The sequence below is a fragment of the Choloepus didactylus genome, chromosome 6, assembly GCF_015220235.1.
Source record: "Choloepus didactylus isolate mChoDid1 chromosome 6, mChoDid1.pri, whole genome shotgun sequence".
Classification (NCBI taxonomy): Eukaryota; Metazoa; Chordata; class Mammalia; order Pilosa; family Megalonychidae; genus Choloepus; species Choloepus didactylus.
This window is the reverse complement of record NC_051312.1, coordinates 29,556,392-29,573,786: the sequence shown is the minus strand read 5'-3', so window position 1 is coordinate 29,573,786 and position 17,395 is coordinate 29,556,392. Positions and strand designations below refer to the sequence as shown.

Genomic DNA, 17,395 nt, shown 5'->3' with positions numbered 1-17,395 from the left:
ACCTTGCCAGGAGCATGGTTGATACATAGGCTGAGGCAGAAGGCAGACTTAAAGTGCTTATGATTTCCAGTCCCTGGGGTCTGACTTTCCTGAATGTGAGCTGCAACTTGTGCTGGATCCTGCCTGCCCCCATTTTGGGGGGAAGATATGCCCTTTGGGGAATTATTTTCTTCACTGCACAGTTAATTTGCTTATCATACATACCTTAACTCTACCATTGCCTGGGGTAGTACTGAAAACTGAAAATGTCTGCTGCTTTCTTTAATGGGCTGCTAAAAAGTTTTTAAAAATTCTTTTAAGAGCTGACTCCCAAACTCACAGGTTTGCCAATGTAGAGCTGGAGTTGGTACCTGGCTCTCTATGCCCCTTTCCTTTGGGCACAGACCTTTTCCAGTATTCTGGGCTAAGCCAACTCCAAAGTCTTTTTTTTTTTTTTTAACTTCTTCTCACCTCTTCTCTGCCAGGGAGAGACCTCTAGGTTCCTTTTCTGCTTGCTCCAGGTTTATCTGTGCTAAGATCTTGTATTTAGCAGTCTTTATTTGTTAATTAAATGCACAATTGGAGATTTATTGAGCTACCTTCCCTTGCTCCTAGTAGAGAATGCTTCTTTGTTCCACAGGGATATGACTCCAAAAGAGGCTACTGTGCCATTGGGGAAAGGACATTAGCCTGTCCTGCTTGGAAGATGTTCTAGTTTGCTAATACTGCCAGAATGCAAAATACCAGAAACAGATTTGCTTTTATAAAGGAGGTTTATTTGGTTACACAGCTACAGTCTTAAGGGCATAAAGTGTCCAAAGTAAGGCATCAACAATAGGGTACCTTCACTGGAGGATGGCCAATGGCATCTGGCAAATCTCTGTTAGCTGTGAAGGCTCGTGGCTGGTGTCTGCTCCAAGTTCCAGTTTCAAAATGGCTTCCTCCCAAAACATTCCTCTCTAAGCTTCAGCTTCTCTCCAAAATGTCACTATTAGTTAATGTTGGGGCATTTTTCTTCTCTTAGCTTCTGTGTAGCAAAAGTCTGCTTTCAAAGGCTGTCTCTAAAATGTCTCTGTAAACTGCAGTTCTTCTCTCAACTCCTATGCATTCTTTAACTTGTCCCTCTTGGCTGTAGCAAGTTTGCTCCTTCTGTCTGAGCTTATATAGTGCTCCAGTAAACTCATCAAGGCCCATGCTGAATGGGTGGGACCACACCCCCATGGAAACTATCCAATTAGAGTCATCACCCACAGTTGGGTGGGTCACATCTCCATGGAAACACTCAAAAAATTGCAATCTAATCAACACAGATACATCTGCCCACACAATGTTACATCAAAGATAATGGCATTTTGGGGGACAAAATGCATTCAAACCAGCACAGAAGACTTTACTTACAGTTCTGCACTGTGATCTTGTTCCTTCCACCTATTGCAGGTTGGTGTACAACATGTGCCTGGTCACCCCAGTCCCCCAAAGAGTTGTTCCAGACAGTTCCTGAATCTTTCCTGGCTGCCCTAGAGAATGACCTAAACTCCACACCTCCCTATACCAACATCTTTTTCCAACTCCTGCTCAAATTTTTTAATGCAAAATTTTTTTTGCAGAATTTTTTTAATGCAAAATTGTCAACACTGAACCATTGGCCATGTTTGTTCATACAAGAAGATATGAAGATACAGAATATACACCTGAAAATAAACTTACTGAAAATTTCTGGAAGGATGTTCAATAAACAAGGTAGTTTTGTGCAGATAGAAAGATTATTAATTTAAAGCATTGGGAGAAAGTTATTATTATTTTATTTTTACATTCTTCTGGTTATCTTGAATATTTTATCATAATCATATGTTATATATAATAAAGAATAATTTTACTTCCTAGCTATAATCATGAAAACTCTAACACTTGGGGAAGCAATATTGCACTTTGAACATCATTGTAAATTTGTTTGTAGAACTATTTACAAGAGTGAAAATTGGAGTCAAAAATGTATCATTGAAGAAATGGTCAAATAAATGCTTTTATCAAAATATTTGCTTTATAGCACCATAAAATTGATAATTCAATATGGAAATTACAACATGGGAAGAATGCTTATAAAAATTCTAATTGAAAATCAGTATATTAAATGCTATTTTATGGTAATTTCCATTATGTAAACTATATAGGAACAGAAGTATACATGAACAAAGATCTAAAATAGAAAAATCATAACACTATATGTTGGAATTATGGTGCTTTTTTCAATCCAAGTTTAAGAAGAAATATCAGTGAATTCAGAGTAAAGAGGGACATGTATAAATACAACACAACTTAGGTTATAGGAGTATTGAAAATTGTATCCCAGTGTGATGCCATAGGCAGAGAAGCCCAATGCTCAATTTTTAAGGTGAGTAACGTTAAAGGGTAAGTTAAAGATTAGTTTGAGTCTACTATGCAAGCCTCAGAGGGTTACCCATTTTTTTTTTCATGGCCATTAATATAGCTGAAACAGCATAGATAAAAAGTTGTCAAAATAGATACTTTGTAAAGCATATTCTACCCAAGATATCCAAGTTTGTCAATTATAAAGAGGCAAAAAAATAAGTGAACTGAACTAAGCATATTTCTTTAGGAGGTATTCTTTATTAATATTGGTGCTTCTTTATATTGGAATAGTGGTTTTCAAAATTCAAATATGTAGATAAATGCGTAATATATGAAACATGTGTATGTGTGTATATATGCATGGATCTAAAACCTTCTCTTTTTTCTTTTCAATTCTTATAAAAATTACTAATAAAGGATGGAAGGTACAGTCACTTACTTTTTGAAAGCAATTTAATAAGTTGCCCAAGGAAAAAGCAAGTTCTTCAATTATCAGTTTCTGTATGAATCAAAATTTGTGAAAGAAATTATCTTTTGTCTCAAAATGCAAATATATTTGTGCAACACAGTGAGTTTCTGAATCAATACATCAATCTTGGAGAGGCACAGGCATCTGTAATTTACAAGGATTCACACTGGATTTTGGTGCACACCAGTCAATTGAAGGCAACAGAACATGGAATAGAACTAAGGAATTCGGAGGTCAGCCTCCAGATCTTTCCAAGATGTCACTATTTCCTTCTTACTGAAGATTAAAACTTTTTCAATTGAATTCTACCTATATCTTCTGATATGGTGATGAAAAATAAGAGTATGGCTGAATTCATTCTGTTTGGATTAACATAAGATTCTGGAAACAGAAAGCAAAATTTGCAGTTTCATGATATTTTATGTATTTTTTTGTGTTTCTTTTATTACTCATCTGACCATACTATTGATCAAAGGAGTGTCAGTCATAAGGTTTTCACAATCATGTGGTCACATGATAAAACCTATACAGTAATATAATCATCATCAAGGATCAAGTCTACAGGAATGCAGTTCAACAGTTTCAGTATTTATTTCTAGCTTTCTAATACACTAAAAATTAAAAAGGGATGCCTATATAATGCATAAGAATAACCTCCAGAATGGCCTTTTGACTCTATTTGAAATCTTGTAGCCACTGAAACTTTATTTTGTTTCATTTCTTCTTCCCCTTTTGGTCAAGAAGGCATTCTAAATCCCATGGTGCCAGAGCTAGGCCTATCACCAGGAGTATGTTCCACACTGTCAGGGAGACTTACACCCCTGGGAGTCACATTCCATGTAGAGGGGAAGGCAGTGACTTTACCTGCAGAGTTGGCTTAGAGAGAGGCCACATCTGAGCAACAAAAGAGGTTCTCTGTGGGTGACTCAGGCATAATTAAAAGTAGGTTAGCATCTCCTTTACAAGAATAGGATTCATAAGGGTAAGCCCCAAGATTGAGGGCTTGACTTTTTAAATTGAGAGCCCCTAATGCTTGTGAGAATATCAGGAATTCCCCAGGTGGGGAAGTATAATAGTTCCACATATTTCCCCAGTCACACAGGGGCTTTGCAACTACATTTTTATTTTCTGCCCAAAATACTCTTGGATGTATTGGTATATTACATTAATCTGTACCAAGGCAAAAAAAAAGATCTCATACCTTATTCAACATTCCATATAAATCTGTTATTTATATAAACTGACCATACAAATTAGATAATGCTCTACAGAAAATATAAATTTTGTATGAAATAAATATCTCTTCAATAACAGTTAAAATTGTGGAATAGATGTGACTGCTGTAAGAGCTTTCAATCCAGGAATCTTTACAATAAGTCTTTTTGACCATTCTGTACTCCTGAATTGTGGATTGCCCAATCTCTGCCCATGCCCCAATCCCTCACAACCTATGCTCTCAGATTCAATTCTCAGTGTTTGTTCATTATAGTTCATTTATATTAGTGATGCTTTACAATACTTTTACTTTTGTTTCTTGCTTATTTCACTCAGTATTATGTCCTCAAATTTCATTCACCTAGTTGCATGCCTCAAAACTTCAGTATTCTGTTGTATTTATACACCACACTTACCCCTTCCAATCACTTGTCAATGTACACTTAGGTCACTTCCATCCATTGCAAGATGTGAATAATACCACCATAAATAATGGTGCAAATGCCTATTCATGTCCCTGCTTTCAGTTCTTCTAAATATATATTAAATAATGGGTTTGCAGGATCATTTGGCAACCCTGTACTTAGCCTCCTGTGTGAATAGTCACACTGTCCTCCACAGGGGCTGCACCTATCTACTTCCCTACCAACAGTGAATAGGCATATCTCCATCTCCACATCTTCTCCAGCACTTTTGTCTTTGTTTATTTTTAAACAGTTTTATTCACACAATATACAATCAATCCTAAGTGAATAATCAAGCTCCCAGTAAAATCAAATAGTTATAAATTCACTACCACAGCCTATATGAAAACATTTACATTTCTTCCACAAAGAAAGAAGAGGAAAAAGGATAAAAAATAAAGAATAAAAAAAATAAAAAGGAGAAACAACAACAGCAAGAATCCCATATCCTTCCCTTATACCCCCTTCTTACTGACATTTACCTTTGGTATATTGCCTTTGTCACAAGTCATAGAAGAATATAACAATGTTATTGTTAACAAAGATCCAACTTTGCACTGATTTCATTTTTCCATATACCATACTATTTTCAACAGCTTGCAATGGGATCATTCACTTATTCCCCCTCATGTAAAAACTTTCTTTTATTTGTACATTTGATCAACATCCTTGTCCATTCCATGTTTTGTTACATTACACAGTCCAGTTTTATCCTCTAACTTTCCTTCTGGTTTCATACATGTCCCTAGCTTTCCTCTTTCAACCAAATTCACACCCAGATTTGTTCATTATACTTACAATATGGTGCTTATTTTTTTCTCTTTTTACCCTTATTGATAATCTTCATTTCTACCCCCTTCCCCAAACCTCTTTCTTGTCCCTTCCTATCTGCCTATAGCACTCCCTTTAGTATTTCTTGTAGAGCAGTCTCTTATTCACAAACTCTCTCAGTATCTATTTGTCAAAGTTTTGCCAGATATACAATTCTTGTTTGGCAGTTTTTCTCTTTCAGTATCTTAAAAATATCAGGCCACTGCCTTCTCATCTCCATAGTTTCTCCTGAAAATCTGCAGATGGTCTTATTGAGCTTCTATTGTATGTGGTAGATCATTTTTCTCTTCCTGCTTTCAGAATTTTCTTTGTCTTTGATATTTGAACAATCTGATTACCAAGTGTCTTAGAGTTGGTCTATTGAGATCTGTTCATTTGGCGGTACACTGCAATTTTGGATCTGCAGTTTCATGTTTTTCATAAAAGCTAGGAATTTTTCAGTGATTATTTCCTCCATTATTCTTTCTGCCACTTTTCCATTTGCTACTCCTTCTGGGACATCCATAAGATGTATATTTATGTGCTTCATGTTGTCATTCAATTCCCTGAGACACTGCTCACATTTTTTTCATTCTTTTCCCAATCTGTTCTTTTGTTTGTAGGATTTCAAATGTTCTACCAGTTGACTAGTTCTTTCTTTGTACTCTTCAAATATGCTGTTGTATGTTTCCATTGTGCATCTCTTCTACTGTGCCTTTCATTCCCATAATGTCTGCTATTTGTTTTGTCAAGGTTTCAAGTTTTTTCTGCATGGTGACCCAGTGTGTTCTTTTTATCCTTCATCTTTTTTGTCACATTTTCCTTCAGCTCATTTATTTGATTTAGATTTGTTTGACTATCTTTAATTAGTTGTTTCACTTCTGTATCTCATCTGGAGTGTTAGTTGGTTCCTTTGACTGGGACATATCATACTTCCTAGTGTTAACCATGACTTTTTGTTTGTGTCTAGGCATCTGATTTCCTTAATTATTCTGGAGGTCATTTTCTCTCTTTTACCTATGGTTTTCTTGTTTGCTGGCTTTGTTCTCTGTTCTTACATTCAGTTCAACTTATTCTAGACCACTAGCATAGCTGCTGTTTAACTGATCAGAATTTTTCAGCTCTAGTTTTTCCTGGTTCTTGCCCTGCCTTTATATACTTACTTTTTTGGGGGGGGTGGGGATCTCCCTGAAAAGGATCAGCCCTAATAAGATTTTCCCAGAAAAGATAGGACCAGCACTCAGGAAGAGGGTTTAATCAGTATCAAGGTTCTCTGGGTTAAGACACAGCAGGGAATCATTCTTTCCCTGCCATGGGTGTGGTTGACACAGAGACCAAGGCTGAAGGCGGTCTGATTTCAGGACCCTGGCATGTGGATACATTGAATGAGAGCTGCCACTTATGCTGGAACCTACCCCCTGTTTTCTTGAGAAAGATATGTCCTTTAGGGAATTATGTCCTTTTCCTGACTAGCTAATTTGCCCCTCAGCCACACCTTAAATCCACCCTTGCATGGGGTAGTGGTGACAACTGAAAATTCCTGGTACTTTCTTTAATGGGCTACTAAAAAAATAAAAAAAAAAAATCATTTTCAGAGCTTTCCCACAGTACCCTGGGTTTCCCAATGAAGACTCAGATTTAATACCTAACACTATGTGCTCTTTTTCTTGGGACACAGCCATTTTGCAGTATTCCGAGCTTAGGCAATTCCAAAGTCTGTTTCTTTTGTTTATTTTTTTCACTCCAGCCCCACCTCCACTCTGCATGGGAGAGACTTCCTGGTTTCTCTCATGCTTGCTCAGGTTAATCTGTGCTTGGAGCTTGTATTCAGCAGTCCGAACTTGTTAATTTAACCTACAATTGGAGCTTGTTTGTGTTACCTTCCCTTGTTCCTAGTAGCATTTGCTTCTTTTTCCCATAGGGAAAAACAGACTGCTGTGCCAGTGGGGAAGGGGTGCTAGTCTCCCCTGCTTGGAAGACTTTCCTTGCAGTTCTGCACTGTGATCTTGGTCCTTCCACCCATTCCAGATTGGTGTATGATATGTGACTGGTCACAGAAGTTCCTCAAACAGTTGTTCCAGACAATTCCTGGCTATTTACTAGCTACCCTAGAGGACAAACTAAATTGCACTCCTCCTTATGCTGCCATCTTGCCCTGTCTCCTGCAAAGTAGTTTTAATGCAAAATTGTCAATGCTGAAACATTGGCCATGTTTGTGCATAAAAGAAGATATAAAGATACAGTATACACATATGAAATAAATACTTATTGAAAATTTTGGTAAGGATATTTAAGAGACAAAATAGTTTTGTCTTGAGAGGATTATTCAAATTGGGAAAAAATTTCCTATTTTTCTTCTTACATTCTTCTGCTTATCTTGAATATTTTATCATAATCTAAGGGTAAAATGATATTGAAAAATAATTTTACTTCATCTCTATAACAATAAAAATTCTAAAACTTGGGGAAACAATACTGTACTTTGAATATTATAGTAAAATTGTATGTAAATATATTTATAAGAGTGAAAATATATTTTCACTCAAGGAACAAATAGTCAAATAAATGCTTTTATCAAAATAAATGCATCATCTCACCATAAATTTGATAATTAAATATCGAGTTTACAACATTGGAGGAGTGCTTATAATAATTCTAATTGAAAATCAGAATATTAAATGGTATTTTATGATAATTTCCATGATCTAAACTATATATGAACAAAAATATACATGAACAAAGAACTAAAAAGATAAATCATAACATTGTATGTTGGAATTATGGGATTTTTTTCACTCCATGTCTAAGAAGAAATATCCAGAGGAATTTAGATTAAAGAGGGACATATATGACTAGAACACAACTTAGGTTATAGGAGTCTAGGAAATTGAATCCCAGTGTTGTGTGATAGGCAGAGAAGCTCAATGATCTATGTTTAAGGTGAGCAATGGGAAAAATTAAAGAGTAAGAAAAAGAATCATCCCACTGCATTATGCAAGCTTCAAAGTGTTATCTATACATTTGTCTCCTCATGGCCTGCAGTGTAGCTGAAACAGCATAGGTAAAAGGTAAACAAACTAGATACTTTGTAAAGCATATTCTATACAAGGTATTCAAGTGGTCAGGTATAAAAATACATAAACATCAGAGAACTGAGCAGAGTATATTTCCTTCAAGAGGTACTCTTTATTAATATTAGTGTTTCCTTATATTTGACTAGTAATTTCAAAAATTCAAAGTATGTAAATAAATGAATAATACATAAAATATATGTGCATATGTATGGGCATAAAATCTTCTCTTTCTTCCTAATTCTTATAAAAATTTCTAATAGAGTAGGGAAGGAACAGTCACTTAATTTTTCAAAGCAATGTAGTAAGTTGCCCAAGGAAAGAACAAGCTCCGCAATGATCAACTTCTGTATAAATCAAAATTTGTGAAAGACATTATATATTTTTCTCCAAAATGCAAATACATGAGTCCAATACAGTCAGTTTCTGAATCAATACATCAAACTTGGAGAGGCACAGGCATCTGTAATTTAAAGGATTCATACTGGATTCTGGTGAACACCAAAGTCAGTTGAAGGTAATGCACCGTGGAGTAGAACTAAGGAATTCAGAGGTTAGCCCCCGATCTTCTTAAGATGTCCCTTTTCTTCCCACTGAAGATTAAACCTTTTTCAACTGAATTCTACTTATAGCTTCTGATATGATGATGAGTAAGACCATGGCTGGATTCATTCTATTTGTATTGTCATAAGATTCTGGACAACTGAAAGCAGTATTTGAGGTTTTTACAGTATTATTGGGGAAATTGTGGCGATGGTTAGGACACACTGGACCCTTAGGCAACAAGTATACTGTCTATTCTACCCGTCTTTTGCAATCGCTGCTTCTCTACAACCATGGTCCCCAGATTGAATACGGAGGCCCTTGGTAGAAGAATAACATTTCCTATAATGAGTGCATGACTCAGGTCTTCACAGCCCATTTCTTTGATTGCCTGGAGATGTCTGTGCCATCATCATGGTCTTTGATTGTTATGTGGCCATTTGTAAGAACAATCCTGAAGTACACAACCATCATGAACCGATGTGTCTGGGTTGTGTTGGTGATTCTGGCTTGAGTAGGATCTTGCAACCTTTCTTCAGCACAGCTTTTCCTAGCTTTGAGATTACACTTCTATGGCCTCAATGTGATCAATCACTATTTCTGTGACTTGCAGCCCTTTTTGAAACTTGCTTATCTGGACACCTATGTGACAAATTTACTAGTTGTGTCAAATAGTGGAACCAAATCCATGGTGTGTTTTTTATCCTATTTGTCTCCTATAATAGTATTTTACACTCTCTGAGAAACTACAGTGCAGAAGGAAGGTAAAATGTTCTCTCCACCTGCACCTCCCACTTTGCTGTAGTTGTCATCTGTTCATTCCCATGTATATTCATATACAAACACTCACTATCCAGGCTTCCAATTTGAATTTGATCAGAGTTTCTGAACTATTCTCTGTATAACTCCTCTACATAAGAAACAACTTTAAATGGGCAAAATTTAAAATAGGGTTCTAATTTATCCAAAGATTAAATGTGAGAAAGAGGGGAATCAAAACCCAAAATAGTAAAAACCTTAGTTGTTCAATTATTCCCATTTCTACAGTCCATTAACGGCATTCAACAATATCCCACAATTAACTGCATTCAACAATATCCCAATAATTCTTTACCAGAAACTGGAGTCCAGTTTGTTATAAGTATACAATGAATATTTCATGTTTAATGAGCTCTCATGGCCAGTTCATTTCAGTATTTGAAGGGACATCTCGGGATCATTGACTCAGCTTCTTCCCTTTGGACTGTTCAATGATCTCCTTTAAAATCAACCTTTGCAAAAATTTCCAAAACATAAATTCCCCCAGAGCTGGGAGTTAGGTTAGGTTCCTTTGACTGGGACACTTGAGGGAGCTCATTCATCGGCTGTCTTATTTCCTGGATCAAGGAAACTTATGATATCAATGTATTAACTTATTAAAAGAAAAAAGCTTTAGATTTGTCATTAAGAGATTTGGATTCTAAATTCAATTGTGTTGCTAATTATCTGTGTGAACTTGGGTGAGGTATTTCCCACATATTTAAGGAGGATTAATAAAAATATATAAGTATTTCTTCTATACTTTCACTGAGCCAGGGCATATTTCTTTTCCTGTATTATATATTTAGTGTTTAGAGAAATATTTAAAGCTGAGCCTTCTTATTTCCATTTAACTGATGGGTAAGGTCAAGCTCAGAGATCATAAGTGAATGGCAAAAATCCTTCCTGGAGATTCTTCCAGTGCATATTTAACAAAAAATTTCAGATGTTGGGATGTTATTTTCTACAAGAAGTTTTCTGAGACACTTGGTATCACTGGTTGCCACTAGGCATTTCAGTAGAAGTTCAAAGCATGGACAATATATTCATGCCATTGTCCCAACTTGATTTTTTCTCCCAACTTTCTCTCCCACCCCCATCCAGACTTTTTGCTTTGTCCTCATTGAAGATATGATGTACAAAGCACTTAATTATTTGGTCAGAATTGTGCATTAATATGGTCTCTCAGGTAGGACAGAAATTTTGTAAGGTAATCTCTTCCATCTTGAATAGCTTGCAACTATATTCAAAAGCAAAAATTAAACATTCTTCTGAGTTTATACTCTCAAGCATATCTTTACAAATTAAAGGAAATATCAAAGACAAGTATGAAATAATTCTTTTACCTTTTACTTCTCTTGCCTTTCTTCATTTTACAATGACCTAAAAATAGAGATGGAATTAGAATGTTACATAAAAATAAGTAAATTATTTTTATTATTCTTTACTTTTTATAGAACAAGATATTGAAAATTAAATATGTGAAGAAACTTAAGTTCACACAGCATTTAAGTTGTGAGGCCAGGTGTCCCATCTACCACGTATGTTTCACCTATGTGCACTTTCAACTAATGTCAAAGGCTTTCATGTCTCTAGAAGAGATGTGTTTAAACAAATAATATGGAGAATGGAATGATGTTTTCTCACCTGCAATTCAAAGTGAGTTGCACTTTTAACTAATTAGCCCTTAGGTTTGATTTTGTCATTGGACTGTCTGAGCAGGTAGCTCATCAGACTATCCTTTGGGACTGGGTATTGAATAAGGATTTCCTTGGAGCTGCTGAAAACCTGGCTTAGGCATTGTAAACTTTTGTGGGAATTACTATAAATATCCAATGTGGTAAAAAGAAAAACATTTTAACTAATGCTTCTCTAAAGGAGAAATTGGGAAGAGAGCTGGCCCCCAAGGCATTTCTCTTTCAAAGCACAGGGCATGTTTCTTCCATAAAGATGTTGTCAAGAACCATATTGAGAAACTTCTGTTTTTTCATGCACCCCATCCTGTGATATAGACCCTATTTTGTCTAATCCAGTGCTTCTGGGAGGAACCATGTGAAGTCCGGCCACATGCAGAATCTCCTCTCTCCTTAAACTCCCCATTCCTATAACTTCTTGTGATAGGAAACCTTGCTAAATATCAATGAAATGTAGTTTGCATGCTTTATCCAGACTTCATATGATTCACCATTATGTGAGTGAAAGATGAAGCTATGAATAACATCCTTTAATAGAAGTCATCTATTTATTCACAGGAGGTAAGTTTACCAGTTTCTTATGGAATATTTTCTTCCCATTGCCTCCTCAAGTCTGTTCAGGTGGATTTTATATTCAAGTTGTTCCATTAAAAATGATGGCGCTCCAGAGCATATTTCAAAAATGAAGAGTTAGACTGGTCTGCGGTTCCTAAGCTTTCCCTGGATTCAGTGCAGCCCTTTAATATTTCTCAAAAGCCTCTGTGCTCATGTGAGGGGAGAGAAGCTACACCATGGTGTTGAGGGTAGTCTATCAGAGATTTCTCTTCTTGGGGGTGCCCTCATTTGAAGACTAAGTTTAGCAGTGACATTCTGAGTGAGAGTATTAGGACTGCACTTCACAGATGTCTTGGTTATTTAAGACCCATGGCAATCTTGCCCATGACCCACAACTTCATGCTCTCTCTGGTTTGGGGGCAAGTAATACTGCAAGGGGTCATGGGCAAAGAATCTGACACCCGTGATGAAATCTTGGTCTAAGGACCCTTTCTAACACTCTTGTCTCCCCTCCCCTCTATGTGTCTTTCAGTGTCCTATCCCTGGCTTTTCTTCCTTCCCTGCTTTCTGCTCACTATCACTCTACTCTTTCTTTCTCTGACTTCATTCAGTTTCTGCCCTTTTATCCCTTCATTATTATCCATTATGTATCTAGTTTTCTGTTTTCCTATTTGTTCCATAGTGGAGTTTACAGAAAATGATATTGGGATAAGGACAGGAACTTAAGGTATTATTTGGCATCAAATTCTCTTTTCAGGGATGCAATCATCTGAATCAGGTTTCAAAAGATCATTTGGTTACTGCAGAAGAACAGATTATTAAAAGGGAAGAATGAAAGAAGAGAGACCAGGAAGGAGGCTATTGCAATGGATCAAGGTTAGGTATCAGGGAGCTAGTGATTATGATTCAAATTACAATATATTTTGAAGGTAGAGTCAGCAGGATTTACTAAAGGTATCAATAAAAGAATGGAAAAAAAAGAGAATGTGTTTCATAGTATGAACAATAATAGGGCAGTGGTTTCATTTAATGAGAGGGGAATATCTAGGAAGAAATATGTTTAATGCAGAAAATAAAAAAATTAGTTTTATAAGTACTAATTTGACATCCAATCAGTTATATCCATTAGGTCATTGCATATATAATCTTCAAAATTAGAGGAGTTACAGGGGCTATAGTCACAAAATTGTGATGCTTCAGTATTATTAGTCAGGAAAAGAGGTAGATCCAAGTAAGAAAATAAAGAATTTTCAGTGAGTTGGGATGAAAACCAGGACAGTGACCTTATGACTACAGCCTTACATTCATTATTAGTTCTACCCATGTGTATATGTAAATTACCTTAAGTGGGTCCTCAAGCTTACACTATAGTGACTTTATACATAGAACACCTTTTCATGGAATTCCATTCTCAACCTCTGTTGTTCTAGCATTTAAAACTCACCTAAAACAAACTTCCTCTAGAAAGCCTTCCCTGATTCTAGTCTGATTCAGATGTTCATACACCATGCACCCTTATCATCAGGTTAATATATGTACAATAGTATATTATATTGGCCTGTATTGGTCTAATCCCATTAATATGTATCAAATGACAGAACAGGGAATTACGCCTTAATCAACTTTGTAATCACAATGTCCATTTTAGTTTTGACAGAAATAGATGCTTAATACACATTATTAAATTAAATGAATAAAAAGAAAGACTATAATTATAGTACATTTTAAAATATATTCTTTGTTTTATAGATAAACTACTTCTAAAATCTGAAATCAGTACCATGAGAGAATACATGGAACCAGTGAACAATGTGACTGACTTTGTCCTCATGGGCCTCACACAGAACCCAAAGGAACAGAAAATACTTTCTATTATATTCTTGCTCTTCTACATTAAGACCGTGGTGGGCAACTTACTGATTGTTCTGACTGTAACTTTCAGTAAATCCCTCGGTGCACCTATGTACTTCTTTCTTGCTGGCTTATCATTTATGGATGTCATGTATGCCTCAGCCATTTCCCCCCATTTGATTTCAGGCTTGATCTTAGGACAAAAGACCATATCCTTCCAAGCTTGTATGATCCAGCTCTTTATGGAGCACTTGTTTGGTGGATCAGAGGTCTTTCTTCTGTTGGTCATGGCATATGACCGCTATGTGGCCATCTGTAAGCCCTTGCATTATCAGATTATCATGAGGCACTGGGTGTGTGTTGTGCTGCTAATAGGGTCCTGGACTGGGGGTTTGCTACACTCAGTAATTCAACTTAGCTCTCTTTATGGGCTCCCATTCTGTGGTCCCAATGTCATTGATCATTTTCTCTGTGACATGTATCCCTTATTGAAACTCGTTTGTTCTGACACCTATGTCATTGACCTCCTAGTAGCACTCAACGGAGGACTGATCTGCAGTATTGTATTTCTGCTCTTACTCATCTCTTATGGTGTCATTTTGCACTCCCTAAAGAACCTTAGTCAGGAAGGGAAGAGGAAAGCCCTCTCCACCTGTGGTTCACATATCACTGTGGTTGTCTTCTTCTTTGTTCCCTGTATTTTTATGTATGCAAGACCTGCTAGAAACTTCCCTATTGACAAATCATTGAGTGTGTTTTATACAGTCATAACCCCCATGCTAAACCCTTTAATCTATACTCTGAGAAATTCAGAGATGACATATGCTATGAAGATGCTCTGGAGAAGAAAAGTCCTATCAGGTAGTAAATGAGTGCATTGTCCTCCATGAGGAAAATCATTTGGCTTTAGTAAACTTCTCCTTGGGACCCAGAATTCACCTTAAATCCAATGCACCTTTTCTTTTCCTTCAAGTAAGAATTCAATATATGGGTGGAATATTGATAGAAGCTTCTATACTAGAATGTAAGCTCAATATTATCTTTTTGTCATTCCACTTAGAAAAGTACAATGAATGTATTGTAGGGAGCTAAATTTATATCTAATGACTTACTGACTTAAAATCTTATGATTACACTGATTTTAACTAATTTCTGCATTATCTTTAATAATTTTTCTCAGTGTTAGCTTTGTTTTGAGTTAAATTCTTATTTATATTCATTATTTTATTATACTAGTTAAAATATTTAAAACTATGTAAACTGTCCTCTTTATTTAATTTCAGTTGCATTACATATGATTTTTAAGTAGGAAATACTTCTATTTTTAAAATTGAGACTTGAAAAATAATAAATAGTAAACCTGGAAACCACACAAACTGGCATTAAATGAGAAGTAAATCTTTTCTCCATCCCACAACAGTCTCTCAAGGCTCATACAGAGAGGCAATCACTTCTGTTTTTAAAGTTTCTTCAAGTAATAATCTTAACAAATGCAATCATGTTTATACATATGTATTTGCATTTATTCTGTACATGTAAAAGTTTGCATTTAACTGCTCAACATCTTGAAGATATTTCTATACTAGTTCATGTATATCTAATTAATTCTCAGTTGTCCTCATACTGCATAAACAACTCATAGATTTATTAAAATTAACGTTTTCTCTTCTTAATGTCGTTTCTAGCTTTTTTCTATGAGATATATTTCTGTAATAAAGACATCTATTTTTGAAAATGTGCAAGTATGAGTCCCATGAAAAGGAATTTTGTATCAAATTGTAAATGAATTTAAAATGCTGATTTTATAAGTTATTGCAAAAATGCCATTCTTGAGGTTGTACCAACCACACTCCTGCCACAGTCTGTAAAAAACCTGTTTGTTCCCATGGTCAACAAACAGCATTTGATAAATGTTTATGGTTTTTGACAATGTATTAGTTATTAAAATTGTATTTAATTTATATTCTTTAATTGAAATCCATTAGATTGATTTGTTTCAGTGCCTTTTTATATGTTTACAATTATTTGTATTTTTTATGTTTGTCTATTGATAAATTTTACCTATTTCCTTCATTGTCACTATATTCCATACTAATTTTTGTGAGTTCATTATATAACAAGTAAATTATTCTTTTTTCTCTTATAAATGTAATTATTATATTACTGGTGTGTTCCTTTTCAACTTTTTAAGTTATACGTAAATTCTTTGGCCATGTAGAATTTTATTTATAGTTACATAACAGATTAATCAATATTATATTCAGTTATTATATCTTCCTTAGAAAGATTGTCCTTGATTCTCTTTCATCAAATATTCTTTCCACATTATTTTTTAGCATTTGATTTTTCAAATGTTTTCTGCTGATATATTTTACATGTAAATTTTGGATCCACCATGAATTTATCTTAATTTAAGGAATCTGATTTGGATTGAATTTTTGTTGCTTTTCAGAATGACCATTTTTTATAGTTGCATAATTATCTTTCCCTGGTCTCTGGGTTTCTAATCTGTTCCATTTATCTATTTTTTTTTTTTTTAATGTTCCACTTAACACACAATATAATTGCATCTGCTCTATACTTCACTTTTATATCTGATAATCCTAGTAATCATTCATTTCTGCTCTTTTTCAGAATTAAGCCTATTCTTATGTTTCAAGTTAAATGTAAATTTAAAATAAGCTAGTGTAGTCACAGTATGAATTTCAGTTTGTGTTTTCAATGAGATTTCATTTGGGAAGATTAATTTTTGAAGATTTTATTTCTTTAGAGAATTGAGAATTCCTGTCCACTAACAGAATTTATCTTTGATTTAGTCAAGTTTTCCTTTACTTTAGTAGTCCTTTACATTTTCTTCCTATCTTACTTATCCTTTCTATATGGCTGCTGTTCTTCATCCATGACCACTAAAATGCCAGGTGATACTCTGCTATAAGAAAAGTCACCTCTTTCAGGCAGTGTATGACTCAGGACTTTGCCCAGCACTTTTTGGGGGCAGCTGAGATTATCCTCACATGGATGGAGTATGACCACTATGTAGCCACCTGCCATCTTGCTCTACACAGCCATGATGAGATGACAGTGTGTGTCCTCCTCATAGGGGAGACCTGGACTGGAAGCTTTGTTTATGCCAACACTGAGATCCTTTTCACCAATGTCCTAGACCACTCCATGTGTGACTTGGATCCTTTGTTGAAACTCGCCTCCAGGGACACCCACACCTTTGATCTCTTTGTTGCTGCTAACAGCAGGTCCATTTGCCTGTTAAAATTACTGCTCTTGATGGTCTCCTGTGAGGTCACCCTATAAATTTTGAATTCCCACATCTCCAAAGGGAGGTTCAAAGCCCCATCCACCTATATCTCTCACATCACTGTGATCATCTTATCCTTTATGCCCTGCATGTTTGTGTATCTGGGCCCAGTGACCACCTTTCCTATGATAAAGCCATGGTTGTGCTTTATACCATGATAACCCCCATGTTAAACTCCTTAACTGGAAATCTCAGAAATGCTGTTGTAGAAAATGCTATGAGGCAGTTTGAGGCCAAAGTTTCCTTTGAATGGGAAATAATCA

The 17,395-nt window shown here is 35.5% G+C and overlaps 1 protein-coding gene across 1 annotated transcript; it reads left to right on the top strand.

Moving 5' to 3' along the window:
• Nucleotides 1–13,761: 13,761 nt before the first annotated feature.
• LOC119536363 (olfactory receptor 4A47-like) lies at nt 13,762–14,691 on the top strand. Its single transcript, XM_037839116.1, has one exon. The coding sequence runs from the start codon at nt 13,762–13,764 to the stop codon at nt 14,689–14,691; it is 930 nt and encodes a 309-aa protein (XP_037695044.1).
• Nucleotides 14,692–17,395: the final 2,704 nt, after the last annotated feature.

Bases quoted from the DNA above. Each gene is read 5' to 3' on its own strand.
- LOC119536363 (XM_037839116.1), top strand. From the start codon at position 13,762: ATGGAACCAGTGAACAATGTGACTGACTTTGTCCTCATGGGCCTCACA.